The sequence below is a fragment of the Leucopleurus acutus genome, assembly GCF_964270905.1.
Source record: "Leucopleurus acutus genome assembly, chromosome: 21".
In the NCBI taxonomy this organism is placed as follows: domain Eukaryota; kingdom Metazoa; phylum Chordata; class Mammalia; order Artiodactyla; family Delphinidae; genus Leucopleurus; species Leucopleurus acutus.
In genome coordinates this window covers 27,450,395-27,475,795 of record NC_139163.1, presented here as the reverse complement: position 1 = coordinate 27,475,795, position 25,401 = coordinate 27,450,395, and the positions used below count along the sequence as shown (strand labels likewise).

Here is a 25,401-nt window from a genome sequence, read left to right as displayed (position 1 = left end):
CTGTTACTCCTAAAACATTCAGCCACTGGTTTTAGCATCCAATGACACTTACCTTAATTAACTTTACGATACATGCTAAATAATCTTCCATTTCCATCATTCCTTCTACATTTATTCATTTGTTGTAAGGAAGAGCTGTCTCTTTCCCTCCATTTATTTTTATATTCATTTAAAAAATATACCAGTGTAGATTCATGGATTCTTATTTAATGAGTTACAACCATTACGATGATCTCTTTGACCAGTGGCAGTCCCTTCTAGGTAACTGCTATTTCCTTTTTACGTGTTCAATTTGAGGAACATTATATAAAATAACTGACTTTACACTTGAAAAATTTAGTGTAATGAACAAAAAGGGAAGACCAAGCAATTATTTGGATTAAAGAAGGCTAAAGAGATCTCTCAACTGAATGTAAGCCATGATCTAGGATTTGTTACTGTTATAAAGGACTTTACTGAACAGTTGATGAAAGATGAATAAGGTCTTTAGATTGGATAATAGAATTGTATCAATGTTAATTTCTTGGTAAATATACTACAGTAATGTCAGAAGATATGTTTTTTAAAAACATACACCATAAAGTATTTAGGGGAAAGGAAGCATCATGGCTGCAAATTCATCTTAAACAAGTCAAAAAATAAACCGTAATTGTCTACATACAAATACATATACTGATAAACACAGAAAGAGACGATGCCAAAGCAAATATGGTCAAATGTTAACATTTGAAGATTGTCAGCAAAGGGCTTAAGGGAATTTTTTGGTACTATATTGCAATTGTTTTTGCAAGTCTGAATTATGTCAAAATAACTTTTTAAAGAAAACCCTATTAGTCACCTACTCACCCAATGCAGTAATTCCTTCTTCAGTAGTATCACTGCCACCAGACATACATCCCTCGCTTGCCTCTGTGCAGACTGAAGGAGAATGTGGCCATAGAAATAATGTTCCATAATGGGCATTTCTAGTTACCCCAAATATGCCATCTTAAAACTTACCTCCCGTGATGCTGCCGCTGGCTTTGGAGGAAAAACAGAATAATCTTGTCTCTAATTCCACGTGGAATCAGTTTGAATACGTCTCTAGCCTTTCTAGGCCAATTATTTCCTTTTTATAATAGCGTTACACATATAAAGTGATTTCTTGAATCATCACCATTACTGCCATTATGGCCACCTTCATGGGTGTGGGACCAGTATAGTCAAACGGGGCCCCATGCTTGATTTAATGGTCTAATACTGATGTCTTGAAATGCTTAATTTTTGAACAAGGGGACCCACATTTTCTTTTCTTTTTTTTTCTATTGGAGTATAATTGCTTTACAGTATTGCGTTAGTTTCTGCCATACAACGAAGTGAATCAGCTATATGTATACATCTAGCCCCTCCCTCTTGGACCTCCCTCCTCCCTCCCCTACCCCGCCCATCTAGGTCATCACAGAGCACAGAGCTGAGCTCCCTGTGCTATCCTGCAGGTTTCCACTAGCTATCTATTTTACACATACTAGTGTATTTATACCAAACCTAATCTCCCAATTCATCCCACCCTCCCCTTCCCCTCCTATGTCCACATGTCCGTTCTCTACATCTGAATCTCTCTTCCTGCCCTGGAAATAGGTTCATCTGTACTATTTTTCTAGATTCCACATATATACGTGTTAATATACGGTATGTGTTTTTCTCTTTCTGACTTACTTCACTCTGTATGACAGATTCTAGGTCCATCCACATCTCTACAAATGACCCAATTTCATTCCTTTTTATGGCTGAGTAATATTCCATTGTATATATGTACTACATCTTCTTTATCCATTCATCTGTCGATGGACATTTAGGTTGTTTCCATGACTTGGCTATTGTAAATAGTGCTGCAATAAACACTGGGGTTCATGTGTCTTCGAATTACGGTTTTCATTTTGCACTCAGTACCACAAATTTTGTACCCAGTTCTGCTGCCACCAGCCTATGTGGCACCTTTCTGTAAACTGGACACCTGTGAGAACACAGGTCTTGGCTATAAGGCAGCAGCAAGGAAAACCAGTCCCTGCCCTCATGTGGTTGTAGCCATGCTCTGGGGGGCGGTCCTGCCTAGTGGAATGCAGGCTGCATTTCAACACCAATCCCCTTCCTTGGCTAGATGCTCCTGTGTAGTGTGCAACTCCATCAGGAGGCCTGGACTCTCAGATCTTTCAGTAATATTCATAGAAGTTAATTTCAGTCCAAAGGGAAGAAAGATCAACCTTTGGCCAAGTAGATAGTATTTTCTCTTCCCTCTGGCCACATTCTTCCAAGAGAAGAGGAAGGAGGATTTTAAACTTTTGTGCGATTGCTACCCGGTGCTGAGAATTGGTCATAACATGTTTTCCATAACCTAACCTCTGAACAAATTCCACGTTCTGAAAAGGAAGGAAGGGAAAAGTGCAGATAAAGCTGGACGCCTTGGGGGCCACATGCTGCACATCGCAGGGCTGTGATGACTCACCTACTCCCGATTCCCTTTAGACCTCTTCTTTACTGCAGTAAACATTAGGAGTACTTCTCAAGCCAGGGAGGACAAAGACGGTCCTTATAATAACAGCATCCTTGTGAGCTATGGATTGGCTAAAACCAGTTGCCGTGTTAGTCCCATGGCACCATCATGACACACAGCTCACAAATGCCCTTTCACAGAACCATATCCAGCATTGATGGGGTTGCCTTTCAAACCAAACAAACATCTATAATGCAAAGGTGACAGATAAGGCTCCCCACTAGGCTCAGAGGTCAAGACAATGAGAGCAACGCAACGGAATCTTACAGCAGGTTACCATCGAACAAGGGAAAATCAGTCCACAAATAACTTCACGATAGCCATGATTCTGGGAAAATGATAATAAGTACCATGGGAGAAGTGCTAAAAAAAATGCTAGGAGAGTTCGAAGATGGATATTTAGGTTTTATCAGTTTTGAAGCTGGAGATGCTGGAGGGGACCCTTTTTTAAGGGCTCAGTTGGTATGTCAGGCTGCTGAGGTCAATTAGTATTAAGGGATTTGCTAAACTAGGCTTCATAGAGGACACGGTACCCACAACAGACCTTGGATGTAGGAATTAGGCGGACAAAGGCAGGAGTGCGAGATGCGGCTGGGAATACACTCCAGGAAGAAGAAAGGGTATGAGCACATCAAGGAAAAGGAAAAATCTATGTCCCAGAATCTGCGCTGCCCTAACTCAGCTGGAGCCCAGTACGCCTGTATGGACATAATGGGTGATAAGACGGAAGACAGAGGTTAGGGCTGACTGAACACCAGACACACGTGCCGATGTGTGTCTTTATATTTATTTTTGCTATCAAGAGGGGGTTATGGACAGTTTTTAACAGGTGAAATTATTTATCAAAGCCATGAAGCCAAGATCCATAACTGAGGTCTAGTGGGATATCTCCTCTAAGTTCTCAAAAAAGGTACCGCCCTCCCCCGCCAAAGCAAATTAAAATAATACTGTTTTCGCTATGGGCCTGTAATTAGGTAGGGAGTTTCATAGCTTTTGAATGAGATTCTCTAAGTTCTTCACTCGTTCTTGGCACGACTGTATAGATATTTTAGAAGTGTCTCAAATAAGCCATCTATTTAAATTATATTCACGATGCATCATGTTTTATAGATTCCTTTTCTTAAAAAATCAGCAGAACAATGGGTTCCTGCTGCGTTTTATCCCACGTGGCCAACTTGCTATGTGACTATAACAGGCCAAGGTTTCCCTCATCCCCCCAACCCCAACTCCCATATTGAAGAAAAGGCTCAGGTGTTAAGAAGAGTGTGCCGGGGACTTCCCTGGTCGCGCAGTGGTTAAGAATCCGCCTGCCAATGCAGGGGACACGGGTTCGAGCCCTGGTCCGGGAAGATCCCACATGCCGCAGAGCAGCTAAGCCCGTGCACCACAAGTACTGAGCCTGTGCTCTAGAGCCCGTGAGCCACAACTACTGAGCCCTCGTGCCACAACTACTGAAGCCCGTGCACCTAGAGCCCATGCTCCGCAACAAGAGAAGCCACGACAATGAGAAGCCTGTGCACAGCAACGAAGACCTAACACAGCCATAAATAAATGAATAAATAAATAAATTTATTAAAAAAAAAGAAGAGTTTGCCCGACCAAGGGGTGATGATAGAGGCCAAACATTTTGTACGCAGATGAAGAAGAGGGAAAAACGGCAACAGCTAAGCAGCCAAATGTTCACCCATGAGAACGAAAAACTACGAATAACTGAATATCCCTCCTTTTGACAACTGTCCAGGGGCAGAAATAACAGATGCCAGAGCAGCCCGACTTCCTCCAGCGTGATCGAATCAGACAAACGAGAGGAGGCCAGTGGGAGCCACTCGCTGCAGATGGACTTCTGCCAGCCTGGTGGGGGTGAATGTGGGTTGCTTTATTTATTTATTTTCCCTCCAGAAAATCACTTTGAAATGGAGCCTCAGCTATTTCCAGCCCCAGGTGATTGGATGGGCAGCCAGCAGACACAGGGTGGAATTATTAAGGAAAAGAAAATGGTTTAAGATGACAGGCACTTTGGCTACTACAACAAAATCTGTACTGATTTTTTTGTGACCACTAAGGCAGCAATGAGTCATGATTTATATATAAAAATATATATTATATATATAATATATAATAACATATAAAGTATATATATTATACATATGTATTATATATGTGTGCATGTATATGTGTATATATATAATAACTTGACCATGTGGAGGAACTCAATTTCTTCAGAAACAGAACAGAAAAGCAATCACTGCTTTCCTCAAGGAAATGCTCAAAGGCACATGAACTTATCTTTCTATGATGGTTCTCAAACTCCCACTTAATAGAAAGCAATCAACACGGCTTGGTAGCAAGAGCACCCAGGGAGGGTGAATGGATGAATATAAGATCTGGTTCCATGTCTGCCGGGTGACCTCTGGTCAAGCCACCTAACCGTTCTGAATATCACTTTCTCAGCTATTAATGATGACATTGGAGCTATGGGTTAAATCCATATTTCCCAAATAGTGCTTCCTAAAGGTGGTCTAAGGGTCTTGCTACTCAAAGCAGGGTCCACAACTGGCAGCATCAGCATCCTATGGGAACCCTTAGACATGATAGAACCTCGGACCTTGGACTGGACATACCAAATCATGTCAACTGAATCATCTACATTTCAATAGGAACCCAGTTGATTCGCATATGTGTTAAAATTTGAGAAACACTGTTCCTGACCAAGCTGTCCCAAAGATACCTGATCACAGACTCACCTGGATAACTTCATACAAACACAGCTTCCCTGGTCCTTCCTCAGGTCTGGGGTAGAAGCCAGGAATCTGCATAGTTAACTGATACCCCAGGTGGGTCCATTTCAATAAAAATATGAGTGACATAAATAAAATAATTGTGTCTATATTGTTTCCCTTTAAAATCGAATGATCTCTAAGCGATACCTTGCCAGCGAGCTTCCTGGTGTTTTTATAGAGATAAGCTAACATGATCATGACAAGACATCCCTCAGCTGATGGCCCAGATGCCATGAAGGTTTCGCCCACTGCATTTCTGAAACTGTTAAATTCTTAATGGATCATTGGTTAAATGCAGGAAGCATAAGGAGCTCTGATGTTGAACTACAATAATTTAATGAATCATATAAAAATGATACTAATTTTGCAAAGTCCCCTCAAGACAACTGTCAGATTCGTAAGCTACATTCATATATCAAAATCCTTATTTAGCACATGAAGATGTCTTTAGCACTTCAAAAACCAATCTTAAAAAGTAGAAATATCGTGACAATTATGTCCAATTTGGCTTTTCATTTATTGGGAATAAAAACTATCCTCATGGGCAATGTGTTATTTGCTGGGAAGTGCCTGCAAATAGCAGCGAGAAATCTCTTATTTCAATAAAACATGAAAGCTATACAAAAATAAGTGGTGTTTTTTTTTCCCTCCTGCAAGCAAATCAAAAGAATTCCAAGCAAGGTCCTAAAGGCAGCTTTTCCCCTCCATTTTCAATGCCAATAAACATAGTTAAAATTCAGTGTACATTTTAATGTATACTGGTCTCCAAGTCAAATGCAATATTTAATGACAAATCATGTCTTGACTTGCATAAATAATTTTAAATAATCTGTCACTTGCTACATAGAGATTAAAAATATATTGTAAATATTAGAGATTATATTAAGCTAACTGCATAATACAGGCTTTAAGAATATTCTTTTTTTAACTTAAAAATCAGATCTTTATCATATTCAGATGTGCATCTCATACATAAGAATGACAAAATGATTTTTTTAATCCCTGAAGAGGTTTGCAAGATTAGTACCACAAAAGTATCAGCTGACTCTAAAAAAGTAGGAAGTGATAGAAAAGTGTTTTCCATTTTTTAAAAAACATTCTGTGATCCTATCATACTTGGGAGAGTTGGATACCTAGGGCTGGCCTAGAATGGAGTTTGAGAGTCTATATAGCCATGAGCCACAGAAAAATCACTACGGCACTAGAAATGTAATTCAGTTCAATTAGTTTAAGTATTAACACACTTACTGGTGAATGATGTTCAGGCTACAGAGGATCAACTATGTCATAAAATAATAGCTAATGACTGATAAGAGTTAACACCGTGTTACGTGTGGTTTTAAACACTTTGTAGTTATCAATACTTCTGACTCTTCCAGTAACTATGAAGTCAGCACTCTTTTGTCATAATATTAAGACACAGAGATGAATCGATTGTCCACCATCACAACACTAAGTAGTAGTGGATTTAGGAACTGGAAACCAACAGGACTTCAGTATCTGGGTTCTCGGCCACCAGGGTACACATTCATCCAACTGGAAACTCTAGGAGCAAAGGCACACGGCAGAGAAGTGAGGGTGAAACACAGAACATTAAAGTGTCTAGAAGGATGAAGCAGACTGTACACGCTCAAAGCCTATGGGAAATTAACAAACTGGGTCTGAGCCATTCTTTGCCAAACTTTATAAGCAGGGGGGAAATCTCTGGAGGTTTCTAGCAGGCACGTGACAGTCAGGAATGAAGTGAGTAAGTATGGAGATGACAAGAGATTGGAGACGGACGGATTGATGAGATGCTATTTATAGGAATTCATAGACTAGGTCATGGGGGGCTCAAAGAAGGAGAGGAAAAAGAGGAAGGGGAAAGTGACACTGACAAGGAAATCCAGGGAACTTGTGTTGAAATTCCCTGCGCGGTTTGGCCTCTCCTTTCTTCAGGATCCGGAGGATAACCTGCCTCCCCCTGACCAGGATCAAATACTGGGTTGGCCAAAAAGTTCGTTGAGGTTTTTCCATAAGATGTTACAATACAACACCTCGGCTAGCCTAGGCGAGGCCATGCCAGGAGCACAAAGCTGGACTTGTTAAGGAAGAATAAAATCAAACACATTCCCTTTCTCAACTGACCCGTCGGAAAGTATTTGTGGGCTAAAATTAAGTAACAATAGGAAAAATACTTCCCATGGCTCGCACAACAGGAGCGCAGCTTGCAAGGTCCTCCTTGGTCTCCTAGGACCCAGGCAACAGCCTCCCAGATCACCAGGATAATGAAGGTGAAACGCCTATGCTGACAAGGAGATTTCATTTCCCAAGAAACATAAACGTCTCTGCAAAGAGCAATTCACTCCTATTCTTAATCCCTAAACCATCAACATCTGCTACAAAGAATTCCTTGAGTCCTTAAATAAATTCCCCTTGTCCCGCATTCTTGTCTTCATGGCACTCTCAAAAGCAGCGTTAAAAAAAAAAAGAATAACCATCTCTGCCCGCCATCTCTTTGTTGGGGGAGGGGTAACACTCCTGGGCTCACAAAGGAGATTTTATGGGGACCCATGGGGTGGGTAAGATACATTTAAGGAGAAAGGAAGTTGGTGTATTTCTAAACATGTTTGAGATGATAAAAACGCTGATGCTGAAACATGATAAAGAAATCTTAGACTCTCCTGAAAGGCAATCTTCTTTCTTTTTTTTTTTTTTTCCTCAAGCACCTTTTTTTCAGTCCTACTTGGGTCAAAAAAATGCAGTTTTAAAGCCCATTTCCATGTTTTAAGATTCAGAGGAAAGAGGTTTAACAGGAGGCTATGAAACTCCCTTAATCTTTAATGCCTTATTTTCACAGATTGGCTGGCGAAGTAAACCGTCATTGCTCAACTTTTCTCATCAATGCCCCTTGAACTGTGTCATTCATGACGAACAGCAGAATCCATTTGCGTGGGTTTTTGTTTTTTCTTTTTCGGAAACCATTTTTCCCGGTATTGTGGAGGCACCTGCATTCTGGCAACCTAGGCAGAATCTCTTAGCCCAACTGATTTGCTGATTGTCTTCTAGGGGAAATTATCAAACATTTAAAATACAAGTTTAAAAGAGTGAATTGAGTAGAGGTGGAGACAGTTCTGATGGTGTCTTGCTATCCTCTCATCCCTGTTCTGCAGAAGCACCTGGCCTGTCCAAACGCTCTTCAGCTCTATGGAAGGCTAGTCTGTGCTCCTACACGACAAGAAGGTCACCGAGAATATACTCACAGGCTATGCGCACGGAGGCCTTCCTGCTCTTGGAGGTCCCCAGGTGGCTCCACGCCACACACTGGCACCAATAGTCCTCGGGCCCATGGAAGTCCTCTACCTGCTGCCTGGTGACGTTGATAAACACCTCCCGGACCTTCAGGCCTGCAGAGGAGATAGAACCAATCCACTGAGGCTGGTGTATTTCTCAAACGGAAAGTTAAGGCCAGCCCAACCTCTTCCTGTTAATTAAACCATTCTGTTTTTAATCAAGGTGAAGTTTTAATTACTTTGACAATAATATATTACTGCTAATTAAATTCCAGCGGCTGAGTAGGCTGGAAAGAACAAGTGTAAAGTATCGTCAGCCAGTGTGGTTCCCATACAATAGAATCATTTTCACAGTACCTTGACACCATGCTTTTTCTGTCTTCTTTTTTAGCTCTTATAAATATTTATTGTTCTTTTTTTGTTTGTTTTTTCTTAAATTTTTATTGGAGTATACTTGATTTACAACGTTGTGTTAGTTTCTGCTGTACAGCAAAGTGAATCAGGTATACACATACATACATCCACTCTTTTTTAAAACTCGTTTCCCATATAGGTCATTACAGAGTACGGAGAAGAGTTCCCTGGGCTCTACAGTAGGTCCTTATTAGTTATCTATTTATATATAGTAGCGTGTATATGTCAATCCCAATCTTCCAATTTATCCCTCCCCACCGCTTCCCCCCCCTTTGTCTTTCTTGGTGTAAAATCTACCATGAAGAAAGTAGCACCAAATTAATTTCTGGGATTCTAGAGGCTAAACAGTCCTCGACAAACCAACCCCAGGGACATAGTTCCAAGTGCTTCGAAGTGTTCCCATCCCTGGGTATGGCAGCAGGAGAGGGTCACTCTGGACGTGTGGCTTAGAATAACGAGAAGACAGCGAACATGCATGGGAGGGGTGAACGGTTGGGAATCCAAGGAAAAGCCAAAACTGCAGACAACAAATGGGATGCAGACAAGTTGAACTAAATTGGTCTTGAAGCCTTGAAAACCCTGGAAGGTCCCTGGAGCAACAGAATGAGGAGGTGAAGAAAAGAGAGGCTTTCACCTGGGAAATGAGATAAAAAATGCCAGGGTCAACGTCTTAGTTTAATGACTATATCTTTGCATTCCCATCTAATAGTTAAAAAATTTGCCTGGTGTTTCTGAGGAGTGAGTTTCTTCCAAACCTCCAGAGCCATAGACTATCAGCCTTTCTTTCTTTGGGAAGGACAGCCACCTCAGAGCAGTGCCAAGGAGCAAAGGACGCCCTCCTCAACACCATCAGTTAAATCATCACAAACGGGGGAGCAGCCTTTATAATCGGCATCTGCTGAGGCTGTGCCCTGCCCTGAGACAGGCAGCATGGGAGAAGGAGGCGATGCTTACTGAGCTCCACTAAGTGCCCAGCATCATAAGCCTTTAGCCTATTCACTCTTTGCATTTCCGCAGTGCCCTAATGTAGCAGAGGCTACTGTACCCCCACTTTACAGAAGAGAGAACTGACTTAGAGAGTCATTTGTCAATCATCACACAGCCTGTAAATGGAAGATCCAGGGTTTGAAGCTAGATCTGTTTTACACCCAAACCAGCACTTTGCACAGGTCCCTCATAAAAATTCGACTCTGTCCTCGTACTTTAGGTACTTATACATAATTATGGAAATAAGACTAATGCATGGAACATTTAAGGAAAAAATGAGGTGCATGACTATGATTTTTCCTTTACGTTCGAAAGGAATTCAGGGGACAGAACCATCGGTATAGTCAAAAGGAGCCAGGGACTGTTGGTGGAGGAGGTGGAATGTGATTATATCCTGGGTGCTGGTAGGATTTAAAAAACAAGAACGGAGGTGGATTAGTCAGGCTTGGGAAACATTCCCCTCTACCCAATCAATAACATGTTATTTATAGTGTGTGATGAGAGTTTTATGGCCACATCAATCACCATGTACACAATCTGAGTTAGACTTTCTAAATTTGTAGGAGGTACCGCGTATAGAAAATCATCCTGATGACAGCTGATAATTCCCATTTCTTCTGTTTCTGCAGAATGCAGAAGCATGCCTTTTACCTGTCAGAGACGTAAGAGTCCTGAAAGTCACCTCCTACGTGGGATAGGGAAGAAGCCTTAGAGGGGTTTTTATTGTATTGTTGCGGCTGCTTTTTTAAATTTGCACTTAAATAAAAGAGAGAATGAGAGGACCTGGAGAAGGTGGAGCTGGCAGGTGAAGGGAAAGGGAAACGAAGTCAGGTTACAAAAAAGTTGGTGAGGACAGAAAGCAGACTGGAGCGTGACACCCATACTGGACTTTTTAAAGTTAGGCTGCATAAACAAAAATAAGGAGCTAGGCTGTAGACAAGAGGACTTGGTTTATATTTCACAGCTTTGATTTGAGACAAATGGTGGAGGATCTACTTTGCACAGTGCAAGAGAGGAGAGAAAACCCTAAATCAGCATATCCAGGTTCCAGGTGGAGTAACTTTGATACGTCTGAGCTCCCCTGTCAGGTGATGGGGAGACCTATGAAGCAAAATACTCCGATCACGTGGGAATCAGGTCTCACTGAGGAAGCACGATACGCTTAGAAGGTCAGAAATGTGTTCAAGCTCATGTGGAATTTATACATATATATATACATACACACACAACTTATACATATGTGTATATATGTGTATATATATGTGTGTGTATATGTATTATTTTTTACTTTCTCCATCTTGTAATATCTAAACCCATGAGCTTTCTCTAGGCTGCAAATGAAGATAATCACCATCTCAAAATGGTTCAAGATCATCATATTTATAAAGCAGAGAGTTCCCCAACCAAACCTTAAAATATGCTATGATTTAATCTAGGCATCACGGTGTTTTAAGGGGTACATGGGGCCTGTTTTAATGAGCTAAGGTAGGACACTCAAACAGAAATGCACATCCGGAAAGAATAAGTTTACACTCACAGATCCCTAGAAACAAGAGGCAAAGCACCCAGGGCCACACGGGGAAGCACCAGGGTCAGGAGGCAGAGGAGGCAGGGGGGAATGTGGGCAAGAGCCTTTATTGTGGTTTCCACGGGAAGGAATCAGAGAGGCAGGGGAAAAAGATTTAGAGTTGGCACGTTTGCATCATTTCAGTGGGCTCCGGGACAGAAGAGCTGTCCCTACTTGTCTGGTACTGGGTTAGGGCAGGGGGATACGGGTCAGCAGTGTAAGAGCCGGATAAAAGAAGGGGTTGGGGATAAAGCTCTGGATCGCTTGGTTTGCATATGAAAGGCACGCTCTTGGGCCAGTTGTTTGCTAGGTCTAGCAATTAGCCAGTCCTGGGCAGGGCAGTCCCTCCAGGGTCAGCAAGACCCTAAGATGTCAGAGCATCAAATACAAACACTTGAAAACATGGTTATTATACACGGACAAACACACAATTGTTTTGCAAAGCGTAACAGTAGGCCACAGACCCCCACCACGAAGGTCAAAATTAATCTCACCCCATTCATGTCAGGAAGTCTGGCAACCTCTCATTCAGACTAAACACAACTGAAAGGAAAATGCTTAAGTCACGATTTCAGCATTACGATGGCTCAGTCTCAAGTCCCTCACAGAGGTTCCCCATGGGTTTGGAGAAGCAGAATGAATTATCAACCAAGTATTATCCAAACACAGTGTATTTTGCTTCAGGTAGCATCAGCGTATCAAGTTTCTTTAAAAGGCCACAAGTGACTTCAGTACCCCCCGCCACCACCATCCCCACTAGTATAGTGTCTCTCTGGAGTAGGCCTTTTTCTTCTAACGTGAGGTCTTCAGCCTTGTCAAACCATCCCCGCCAGGAAAATCTTTGGGAAATCATAAATATTTTGTCTCTATTATACTTTTCTCCACTATAACAAATAACTATCGATTAAAATAAAAATTTTAAATAGTATATTCTCTTGCAAATCTTCACTATTGCTCTCTCTAGTGATGTATTATATATATGCATAAATATATATATATATGTAAAAATGTATGTGTGTGTGTATATACACACGAGAAACCACACCTGAGAAACATCCATTTAAAACGGCTCTATTTCAGGACAGCTCCCGCCACGCTCCTGCACTGAAGTTCATCCAACAGTGTTACAGAGATAACCATCTATTTCTCCATCTCAAGAGACGGCAGCTAACTTATTCACAGGAAATGCTACAGGGGAACAAAAATCCCAGGCAAATAGACGATTGCAACTCATAAATAAGACTAGCGTTATACCTGATAACTTGTGTAACTAATGGGCACGGAAAAGTCCAACCCTTTAAATTATTGTGCGATTATAACTATCAGCCTTTGTTATGGAGGAGAGTCCTACAGAAGATGAAAATATGACTCTGGAACTGAAATGCTAATAAGCTTTCTACGCTGCGGATGGTTGAGTTGTAGAGAGACGAATGTTGGCAACGGATGAATAATTGCTCTGCATGTACTAAACATAACAGAGCAGCACAGAACTTCATCATCTGTCAGCTTTATTTGTTTAAATGAGAAAAATGCTGACAGCAGTTATTGCTATAATCCCCTTATTTATCAGATAGGAAACACTAGTTACTCTTAGCAGGTCTAATCCTGTTGGGAGAATAAAAGGGAATTTTCAAACTAATTGAAGGTGTATGTTTCACTGTTCAAAGAAGAGAAATATGGAAGAAAGGAGGGAAGAAATGGAGAGAGAAAAAGGATGAAAATTATTTCTGGTCAACGTCTAATAAAAGGGCTCTAGTTCTAGTCCTAACTTATTCTGTAGAAAAGAAAAGAGCTCTGGAGTAGAACTGAATATCCAGCACCATGCCAGCTGCAGACAGTGCCTACTAACAGCTGTCCCCCTGCCTTTGATCTACTGCCCATTATCACACTTCAACAAGGCTCTTCAGCGGCATCCTGCCGTGGTCACTGCTGCCCACCAGCTCTCAGATGCACCACTCATCACAACTGGATGTCCAATCTTTGGAAGTTCTCTGTAGTAGGATACTCGGCTTACTAAAGTAAATAACTACATTCAAGAAAAAAGATGAGAATCCCTCTTCCTCTTGTCATATTCCCAAACCACACCAAAGCAGTAAGAGGCTAGCAGACTAGGCTTTGGTGAATTGTTTCCTCACGCTAGTCGCTGTGCCTGTCTCCCTGGACCATTTTAGCCCAGCGTTATACCCACTCCGTGCCTGGTTTTTTTTGCACTGTGATGTTTCATGATTGGGGATTAACCCAGAGAATAGTTCTATGTAATTAGCTTCCACAGACAAAGCCCCAAAGAACTATTCTAATACAACTTCATGAGTAGCATGGGGCCTTGCTCAATTTGGGGAGAGAGAAAAAAAAATCAAGCAGCCCACGAAAAGCAACCATCTCCGGGCTTCCCTGGTGGCGCAGTGGTTGAGAGTCCGCCTGCCGATGCAGGGAAAGCGGGTTCGTGCCCCGGTCCGGGAAGATCCCACATGCCGCGGAGCGGCTGGGCCCATGAGCCATGGCCGCTGAGCCTGCGCGTCCGGAGCCTGTGCTCCGCAACGGGAGAGGCCACAACAGTGAGAGGCCCACATACCGCAGAAAAAAAAAAAAAAAAAAAGCAACCATCTCCTATTCAAGAGCCTTCTCTAATAGACCGTCATCTCCTTAGGTATCTCAGTACCACTGATGCCTGGGTTTGGCTCTGAGATAGGCCCACCTTACTCCACTGTTTCCTAAGAAGATGGAAAACAGTCCACTCAGCTGGAAGAAGTGAGTCCACCACTTACATAAGGAGATGTTTTTCATTTGTCTCTTACTAGCCCAGGTTTAGAGCCTAGAAAATAGGCTTGAACAATAAGTTCCCCCATATTTTGAATAACATATTTCATTACTGATTAATTATTATACCATTTGTATAGCCCTTTACTTTTATTAATGTCATCACATACCTTATCTTATTTCATCTTAAAACCATGCTATTATTATTATTATAATTATTATTTTGCTGCAGGTTCCACGTCAATAGGAAATAGATCAAAGATGTCATACAGTTTACAACATATATTATTTTCAAAAAGTTGTACTGAGTGCCTCATATGTGCTTGCCATTTTGCCAGGTGTTGAAGATACTGTGACAAAGCAAATGATCAAGATTCCTGTCCTCAAGGATCTTGCAGGCTAGATGAGGAGACACTTCCACCTGTCCCAATGTGATGCGACAGTCGCTATGACAGAAGCACAGACTGCTACAAGATCACACAAGAGGGGCTTCTAACCTCTCCACAGCATCACCAAAAGCTTCTGGGAACGGCTGCCATCCTACCTTTGACCTGAAGGCTCTGTCCTCACCCAATATTTATCTCAGTGTCTAGGGCAAGGCTCTGGTGAAGACACATGAATCTGATCCCTATTTGGAGTTTTAAAACTTTGAGATACAAGAAAACTCTTCAGGGAACTGTGCCTCCATTTCTTGGGGGAAGCTTAGATGTCTTCAAGCCAACATGCTACTGAAAGTAGCAAATTAAATGTAGATAATTAAAAGGCAGAACCATATTCCATTTTACTGGCAGATGCTTAATTAGGGCTAAATGTCTTTTGCCACTTCATCCTAGCAACAAAATTCAAATGTATTTTGATTAAAAAAAAAATAGTCCTCCTTTGAACGGGCACAATGCCTAATGAATACTCTTTAGTTTCCCCTGGATAATAAGCACCCCACATATTCCTCAGAAGCACTGCAAGTTCAGTCTTAAGTACAGACACTAAGAATACACCCAAGCTCTCCAGTTTCGTCCTCACTGGAGATTAAAATTAATCAGCACAGAGATGTGTGGCAGAGAAAAGCAAATTAACTCGGTAGTGTTGTCTGATAACAGAGAGAAGGGCAACTCACAAGGCAGAAGTGGAGAGGGGAGGGTCAGTTAGAGGACAGCGTCCCCTGAATGACTCACTCAGACCTCATACAACTTGTGGGAACCACACTCATGATTTCCAGCCCTGCTGCCCCAATCAATGGCTTTCCATTCCTGCAGCCACTAAAACTACTTCCTGTTAGTAGATCATCCCGAGATCAGGGCATACATCCTACCAATTCTATCTCCCATGGCAATACCAGGGGCTCTGAGAATAACAAAGACGAAATGTAAACTGAGGGAGTGAACCACAGGCAAATAAAATGTCATTCTATGAAAGACAATGATTTACCTGTTAATAGGACTAGCCCCTTTATCTTTCTGGAACTGTAATTACGTTCATAATTTTCTATTTGTTTTTGGAAGCAAAATCACCAGCCACTTACCCCATGTAAAAAAAATTGCAGTTTTATATTTATCATTTTGAAGGCTAACCTTGATAGTGTACTTGCTATACACCAGACCCTGAGCAAGGTATGTCATATATATTGGGTTCTACGACCCCTGCTACAGTTCCATGGGGTAGATATACTTGTAACTGCCATTTTATACATGGGAAAACCGAGGTGAAAGGATGCTAAGGAACTGTCTACCTTTAAAAAGTCTGTAAATGGAGAGCCAGATCTCAAAAATGGAGGTATCGGGCTTCCCAATGGTTGGGAGTCCGCCTGCTGATGCAGGGGACACGGGTTCGTGCCCCTGTCCGGGAAGATCCCACATGCCGCGGAGCGGCTGGACCCGTGAGCCATGGCCGCTAAGCCTGCACATCCGGAGCCTGTGCCCCGCAACGGGAGAGGCCACAACAGTGAGAGGCCCGCGTACAGCAAAAAAAAAAAAAAAAAAAGAAAAAAGAAAAAAAATGGAGGTATCATCTTGCACTAATATCCATACTCTTAATCCCCAGACCATCTTTTTTTAAATATCCTTATAATTCCCACTTCAAATTAGAAAAAAAAAAAACATTTAAAATGTTGTATGAACAGAGAAGACTATAAAAAAGTCCAAAGACACTCTTTAAGAGTTTAGGGTTTAGAACAAATCTCTGGCCAATATTAGGAAGTTATTAAATTGCATAAATGGTTAGCTGCCTTCTATCTCTGCTATGAATGAAATGATAGTAAACGGTCTCTTTTTGTAGGAAAGGCTTAAATTAGACACAAGGTCTTCATGCTCTGTCACAAGTTTTTGGAAGGAATTCATAATATTTTCCTGAAAACCTTTTTAGAATATGTCAGTCCTCTCTGAGCAGCAGAGTGATGAACAGGATGCAATCTGGGGTGGGGTCGGAGAATATTTCTATAGTTGTGGGTTTTAAACCCACAAACTGTCAAATGGAACACTTCAGAGATGGATTACTGCTGTGTTCTGTGGTCTCAAATATATGCTTCCCAAATGCACCTCGGTGATTTGTGAATCTTTGGAGGTAACTTCAAATTAATGGTTTTCTGGAGGATACTATATTCACATCCCCATCACCAGCAGAGCGAAGTTCTTAGATACAAACTTTAAAGATTTAATACATTTTTTATTCTACTCTTTTCCCTTTTCTCAACACAATCCATTAACCTTTTCTTCCCAGAGAGTGACTCCAGTTGTTTAAGGAAATCACACACAATGAAATCCCTGAAATGATATTCTTTAAGAAGAAAAATTAGTCTACTGGAGTTGAGACTTTTCCCATAACACATTGAAATACGCGTTATTTCGCTCATTAGACTTTGGTATCTCCGAGGTAGAATAAAAACCATGGAGCCTTGTTCAGGGAACTCCGTTTTTATTGAACAGTAAAGAAGTGGTTTAGCTTATTGATAATTCAAGCTTCCCACAGGCTACATTATCCTGATTGTCAAGGATGGGTTTTGCTGGTTGCTGTTTTTCTCTGTGTGTGTGTGTGTGTGTGTGTGTGTGTGTGTGTGTGTGTGTGCGCGCGCGCGCATTTGTGCATTACTGAACAATCCACCCCTTTCCTTTCTCAGGGGCATGATTCCTGAATTGGGATTGCCTCTCAACTCCAGATGCTAACAGAGGAAAAATACAAGGAAGAAGACTTCCCATTTTTCCAAATGAAATGAGGCAGAACAAATGGAAGAGGATCACTCGGCTTGTGCAGAGAACTAAAAGTGTACATTACTAAGAGGTATAGCCGTGTCTGTGCAAACACAGTAACTCACGTCAAATAAATCGTGCTTTCTGCAGGAAAGAACTCTAGCTCTGGGTTTTCCAAGCTAAATTGCATGAAAACATACAATCCTTTTTCTTCTTATTTGAACTGTTAGACGACGGGGCCAAATTGCCAGAAAGACCAAAGGCAGTGTGCAGCCTTTAACAACTGAAAGGATTTATTGCTCCAATTTGGAAATACAAAAGATTCTGTGTCGACTCCCAGCACTCCCAGGTCCTATGCATTTCCCATTAGTTCTGTGAAGAAAGAAAACCTCTAAGTAAAAAGAATCAAAGTTCTCTAGGATTTTAGAAATAGAGACCACGTTGGCCAAAGATATTGAAGCAGTTACTTTCAACTTCTTAAAAGAGCATGGAGCATTCTCTATCTCTGGTCAAACGTGGTCCCATTATCCTTGGTCTCTCGGTATCATTCCCTCCCACTGGACTGGCAGGAATTATTTTTCAGACCCCATCAAAAGCCATTAAGGCTGTAAAGGTAGTCAATCCCTATGCTCCAGCTCCACGCTGAAGAACCCAGGGGAAGTAATGCATCTATTTTTCAATACCTGAGGCCATTTCGTTTCCAACCTTAATTACACTTATGCATTAGTTTTGGGTCTAATATCTCCACTCATCTTGCTCCAGTTTCCACTTTTCCACTATTACTGCAGAGCTTAGGAAACATAATTGCAGTGTGTGGTAGACAGTGATTTTCATTAACCACACAGAAGAAAAACAGTTTTAGGGAGAGACATTTCCTATTGATTCAGTCAAAATGACTTGGAAGAAATGGTTGTGCTTATTAAATTCTTTTCCAAAAAGTAGCTGTTAAAATTCTTTCTCAACAGGTTATTTTTTAAATCGGTGTATAATCTCTTCAGATTTTGTCGTTCATGGTTTTTTTTGTTCTTCCCAGTTCCTTTGAAAGTTGAGACTTTTATTGGTCTTATTTTATTTTTTTAAATGAAGCCAAGAGGGGAGTTTTTTACGTGGAGGCAGAGAATGTAATCAACGCTGCTATCTGCAAGACATGGAGTTGCCCAGCAATGCTAAGGGAATTAAAAGGGAGAAGCAATAACAAAACAGAATGCTGTGAAACGACAAGAGGGTAGAGTGTTAAATTGGCCTGCAATACTTATCAAGAGGTCTTTAAATGAGAACGGATATAGGATTTTCTAGCAGTGGTATAAAAAAATAGTTGATCATTTTTCAATGTTCTTCCTATCTTTTATTTGGAACAGTTTACCCTAAGGGGTTCTGCTATTTTAAGTTCATTACTGGGCAAAATCTAGGGCAGCAATGTCTGAGGATAAAACACACAGCCCCATGGAGCCACTAGTATTTGCGTCTCTCTCTGGTTGGACTAACTGAATACGAGACATAAACCTTTCATATTCTACCATTGTTCTATAGGGTTTTGCTCCTATGGGAAACGCTGTTCCCTTTGCTGCTCTCTTCCAAAACGCCAAGTGTCTTCTTGGAAGACTTCATGCCAAGGTAAGTGAGATAGCTATGGTTTGTGACTTAACTCTCCAACACCAGGTCAATCCACCTAGGTCTCTCCAAAATCCCAATCTTGGGAGCACAGAAGCAGAAAGTTTCCTGGCATCAAGATTCAATTTGTCCTCTTCTTTTGCTTTGATTTTGCCAAATCCCTCTTTAAAGAAGGAAACTATACCTGGAATCCTGGAAATGTCTCCATATCTTTGGTTGTTATAAACTTTAACAGGGCCAGAAACACAACATAGAATAAGGGATTGGCCCTTAGAGAGATGGCTGAAATGGTCAGGAATAAAGAAACTCCAATGGAACAGTATTGGATTATATACTTGGGAAATTAAACACTGAACAGATTCATGACAGGAAATACTGAGCCAGGTGCTGAAACCCACCCTTATGTCAGTAAGGGAATGTGTCAATATTTTGACTGGGAAGGAGACCGCAGGAATAAGTATGTAAAGGTGGCTTACAGTGTCAAGGAAATGTATCTAAAGTGAAGATCAGGAGACTTGGGTTCTAGAAAGAACTATACCATGAATACTTGTATGTCCTGGAACCTTTTATTTCATGAATAAAATATGGCTGTTAGGTTTACCACTGAGATCCCTTCCCATTCGCACACTTAGATTGCTAAGTTCTAAGCATGCTTTTGGTCTGAAGAACAGCATCTCTAAAACAAGCACTTTTGGTTTTTTCCTCATACTAGTTCCAAAGTGGAACGGATAGGGAATTGTGATAAGATTTTAGGTGCTTCTCTACCTTTTGATGCGTTCATACTACAAACATGAATCAGCTCAGAACTGCATAATGCTTAGCACTGCTGATACATGTGTTTAGTTCTTTGCCTCCTTCTTCATTGATTCCTAAGTAGAGCCAGGGTAATTCCTGAAGATCTTTATGGAATGATTTTCTCCTTTTGCTTTGGAACGCAGCACACCCTGCTCACTTCTTTGCTGGCTGCTGACGTGTCTCCTTCCTGACCCTGAGGGAGGTGTGCCTCTAGCTCCATTTTCTTGTCATATTACCCATTCTCTCTTGACAACTCCTCCACATCCATGGCTTCATTCTTTATTGATGATTACCTAATCTACTTTTCTATCTCTGAACTCTACCAAGTTCCCGATCTATATCTCTTCATTATACCCCATAAGTATTTCAAGTGCAGTTTGTCCAAACAATGATCTGAGACTTCTCTCCTTGCTAATGTGACGACTACCCTTTAGCTTCCGTTAAAAGATTAGTTTTTCTCTCTCCATTCATTCATTTATTCATTCAGCTATTAAGTCTGATTTGTTGAACTGTTTCTCACATCAGATATCTAGTTCTTATTTCTGTGGCCATTGCTCCAGAAGCAGACCTTACTTTCTCAACTGAATTATCCCAGCCTCCTAACTTCCCCATTCCTGCTTCTCCTTACCATTCCAAAGGCCTCTGCTAGATTCATCTTCCGAAGCATAGCTTCAAAGCCACTTCATTCCCATGTGTCGATATAATCAACCCCCACCATTAGCAAAATATCCATAAAATTAATTAAAAGACTCCTTGCTCTGGTATTTGAGGTCTTTTATGCCACTGACTGAGCTGTTTTCCAGCTATCAGCTGCTGTCTCCTACATCTATTTCATATTTCAAGCAAACCAAGCTGTGTGGAACATACACTCAGCTTTCTTTCATTTGCTAATGTTGACCTTTCAATTGCTAATGTTGCCCATTGAGACTCCTCACTCCCCCACAGGGTTTAGCAACAATTATGCCTAACTGAATTACATATTCATCAATGTCCCTTTCGAATACTATAGCTTCCACACCTTTCCTGAGAGCCCTAGTTAGACAGGGTTTTCTAAAAAATCCTCCCTAGTGCCATCTACCTCTCTTCAGACATTTATCATAACTTCATTTGTACTGCACTTACAGGTGTATTGGTCTTATACCTATTAGTTGCTATGAAGGTCTAGAGATCAGTGTTTGCCTCTTACCCTTCTTGGAATACTCTGAGAGGCCTAGCCTAGTGTATTAAACAGCACTGGTATACAGTTAATAAATTAAGCCACTTTGAAACTTCTTAATTATACTCAGGCTTTTTGATTTATTCAGAATCTGACATCTAGTGAATAAGTTCAGAACTAATAACATCAGTAATCTAGGGTGACACCAGACTGGACTTAGGATGAGGCTAAATTTTCAGTTAGTCTGAGGAGACAAAGTTCAAAAGCATATACTCTTTCTGTTACATGTTAAAATATAAAAGTTATAAATTTTCAAAGTTGAGTCAAATGATCTTACTTTCAGATCCAGCACCAGCCCATAGTTTACTTAATTTCTTTGAGCCTCAGTTTCCTTATCTATAAGAAGGCAGTGACAGCATTATTTACCCCAGAGAGCTATTGAAAAGACAGTAAGATAATGTCTATCAAATGCTTAGATAAGGCCTGGTATATAGTAAGTGCTCAACAAACATTAGCTAGTGTGATCACTATTCTCATCATAACTCCTCATCAGCCAAAGTAGCCAAGCCAATAACGACAGTCCTGAAATTCTTTTATACTGGAGATCCTATCCGAACTTGGTCTTCTAATTTGGGCTCTATGACTACACAGTAATCAAAAGAACTTAAAGACGACACAGAAACCACCAACTGTGGAGAATGAAGCACACAAAAATAATATCCAGGAGGAATGATTAGAGAAACTGAATTTATGCTGCTTAAAAAGGTGTTTGGTGGGGCTTCCCTGGTGGCGCAGTGGTTGAGAGTCCGCCTGCCGATGCAGGGGACACGGGTTCGTGCCCCGGTCCGGGAGGATCCCATATGCTGCGGAGCGGCTGGGCCCGTGAGCCATGGCCGCTGAGCCTGCGCATCTGGAGCCTGTGCTCCACAACGGGAGAGGCCACAACAGTGAAAGGCCCACTCCGCAATGCGAGAGGCCACAACAGTGAGAGGCCCACGTACCACAAAAAAAAAAAAAAAAAAAAAAAAAAAAAGGTGTTTGGTGAAGGATTTATGTCTTGAAAAAGTATTTAGAATTCAGAAAAATGAAAACAGTGAATGCCTGGTTTTATTTCCAATGAGAATATTAACTTCCATACAAAATTAGGTCTTAAAGTTGTATAGAGCAGGAAAATAAAAAACTCTACCATACTGGGAAAGGGAGCTGTGGAGTCATGTAAAGATATGACTGTACATGATATTTCAAAGATGATGTTACTATGACCTCATTCAAATGAGGTGATGGCGGTGGCTTAAGCAGTCATATAACAATGTGAGAATCTGAGAAGCTACCGTAGGTGGTTCTGATTGCTTCCTGTTCTTACCTGAACTCTCGTCCAGACTCTCCTCAGAGACATGCTCATTTTGATGGACCCACTCGCCATTGCATTTGAAGAATATCTGCATGGCTGGCCTTGCTTTGCACCTCAGTGCAATGGGGTTGCTCTTGATGATATAAGCATCGCCTGGCTCCTCTATGAAATGAGGCAGCGTCCCAGGAGCTGATGGGATGGATTCAGGGAGGACTTCGCCATTGTCAGTTCCTGTGAAATTGAAGAAGATATCAGAACACAGTCTACACTGGCAGCACATACATCAGGCCAAAAAGAACAACCTGCTTCAATGATCTGTGCTGGAAAACTTCGTATCCTAACACAGCATGCTTGTAAGGCCTGTGCAGATGAATTATCTTCTAGAGATTGAATTAGCATGATATGGTACCTTTAGACAGACACACACTCAGTATTACCGGACGAGTGAAAACAATGAATAGGAGACCCTCTCAAACTACAGTTTTGAATCTGCCTTTGCTGAAAGACCTGAGATAAACATCTGTGGGGTGACAGGCTAAATCTTAAGATTCAGTCTGGCGAAGTGTTCAATGAGGGGCCCAAGCTGCCTCAAAACTTTGAAATAATGGAGGGAATAGATTTGGTTTTCCCATAAATAAGTGTAAATAATGGTGACGTTGGTGGAGGATGGTCGATCATAAGACATATCCAAAAGATTCCAAACTGTCCACTTTCTTTACCTATGAAACTTTGGAGATTGTCTGGTATTCTACCTTGGATAGCGTTTCTTCCCCAAATTTACTAAACCTTCTAAAAGGAATACACATTTCTTCTGCTTGTCTTTGACCATCATTCTTTACATCCAGCACTCCTGACCCCAAAAGCTACCTCACTTTTAAGGTTAAGAACTAAAACAAATCACTACAAGCTATAAGTTTTTAGTTTAATATCTATAGTTACATCTGTTCAAAGGGAAGAAACAGATGTGAGTCTCCCCAAGTACAGGGAGCTGATGAGTGGAGAGAAACAATATGAAAAGGAAAAAGCATAAGCCAAGACTTGGCTTCATTGTCTCTTCACTCCATTTAGCAAGGACTTAAGTCCCAGGAAACCAGCACAAAGTCAAGGGAAGGAAGATGTAACTGCTGAGCAATGTGGAGCATAACCTATCTTGTGCCTTCCCGTGGCCATTCCAGAGAAGGAACAAAGCAAGCAAAGATTTCAATAACCAGATCCGCTATGCCCCAGAGAAGATTACTCCCATTCAAAGCAAATCAGTCTTTAGGGCTAAGCTGCAGAAAGGGACTGAATGAAACCACTGGAACAACAATCTAGTTCAACAGGAGAGAGCCTGAAGACCAGGTGCATCCTGTGTCCTAACCCGGCTTTCTGGGCACCATCAATGCAATTCTGAACAAACAGAGCCTCTTATTAATCCCACTCAAGTCAATAACCTAAATGAGTAAGCACTGTCAAGGATAAACATATTCACAATATTAGGGGGAATGTCCTGTTGTAAGAACCTGTAGAGAGAATTAGTAAATGTAAAAGAGGGGGGACTAGGACACAGGAGGAATGACTGCCTATAATTATATGTTTGCGTAAGGAAGAAAACAAAAGACACTGAGTTATGAAAAAGACTGCTCGCCAACGGGAATACATAAGCACTATGTCATGCCACTGAAATGAATTAAACACAATAGTTTGATTCTCCAAACTTTTTTTTCATTAAATGTATCAACTTAAGGGGGGGGGGAACGCCTCACATATTAAAGAGTTTGATATTTATAAGCTATCAGGTGCATTTGTAATAGAAAAGTTAACTCATGTTAATAGAAAAGCTAATGAACAGAAGGACCAAAAAAGCATCATAACACAAATATTCCAAATAATAAGAGAGCAAACAGTTTAAGTTATAAAAGTTAGATAAACTCCCTCAGAAAATAAAATGTGTACATATCACATGGAATAAGAAGGGTTTCAGGATAGAATCTGAGAGGTGCTTTTTAATGTCTTAAATTATATTTACAATGGACTTCATAAAATGTATCATATATTAATTCATTCTGTTACTGACTGCTCACAGCAATTTCCATCTTCAATAAATACCAAGTCCCCTCAGGCTTCTGTAAATCCATGCATTAGAGGAAATGACAAAGGTATTAGAAGACTTTATGTGGGCATCAAACAGCTCACACTCCCATCAGGGGCTTGAGTTCTGTCCAAAGTAATTCACTGTTGCAGAAAAGGGTCACCTGATAAAGAATATATGCAGATCCCCATGGTGGTAGCCTGAGTGAACAGGGGTGTAAGTGCTAAATGCTGTATGAGGTGTTTTTGCTTAATCAGTAACAATGCCTAAATGTCAGAAGTAACTACTGACATGGGGTGTGGGTCACAAAAAACCAATTTGTAAGTAAATAGTGAGATCACATTTAACCAGTTTAAGTAAAATGACATACAAAGGTATTAGATGATAAGATAAATCGAGTTTTAACCATCTGAGTCACAAAACAGAGAGATCTGAAAGCAATTAGGTTACCTTCCTGCTATTTTAGTAAAACCCCATTAGATAAAATAACAAGTTCAGTCTTCATCTAAAACAGAGAGCAGGAGAGTGGAACGGGAAAATTGGCTGTAAGTGTCCCGGCGACCTCGAGGCCCTCCATTAAGAATCAGTCAATCTAACAAAACAGAAAGACTCACTGACACAGGAAACAAAGTTATGGTTACCAAAGGGAATATGGGGTGAGGGGAGATAAATCAGGAGTTTGGGATTAACATATATACACTACTGTATATAAAACAGGTAAGCAACAAGGACCTACAGTATAGCACAGAGAACTATACTCAATAACTTGTAATAGCCTATAATGGAAAGGAATCTAGGTACATAGCAAAACAAAACAAAAATATATATATATGTATAATTGAATCACTTTGCTACACATTTGAAACTAACACACCATTGTAAATTAACTATACTTCAATTTAAAAAAAAATGAAAAGCAATTTACAAAAGA

At 40.9% G+C, this 25,401-nt stretch overlaps 1 protein-coding gene across 3 annotated transcripts in view; it reads right to left on the bottom strand.

Annotated features, from left to right (window-relative positions):
* UNC5D (unc-5 netrin receptor D) overlaps positions 1-25,401 on the bottom strand; it is a gene marked incomplete at its 3' end in the record, with an annotated part of 590,911 nt that overhangs the window by 239,575 nt on the left and 325,935 nt on the right. For all 3 annotated transcript variants that reach the window (XM_082863648.1, XM_082863647.1, XM_082863649.1), the window contains exons 2-3: positions 22,412-22,630; positions 8,553-8,696 (exon numbers count right to left, since the gene is read on the bottom strand). In XM_082863648.1, the coding sequence (XP_082719774.1) occupies positions 8,553-8,696; positions 22,412-22,630 (363 nt within the window). The remainder of the gene's footprint in view (positions 1-8,552; positions 8,697-22,411; positions 22,631-25,401) is intronic.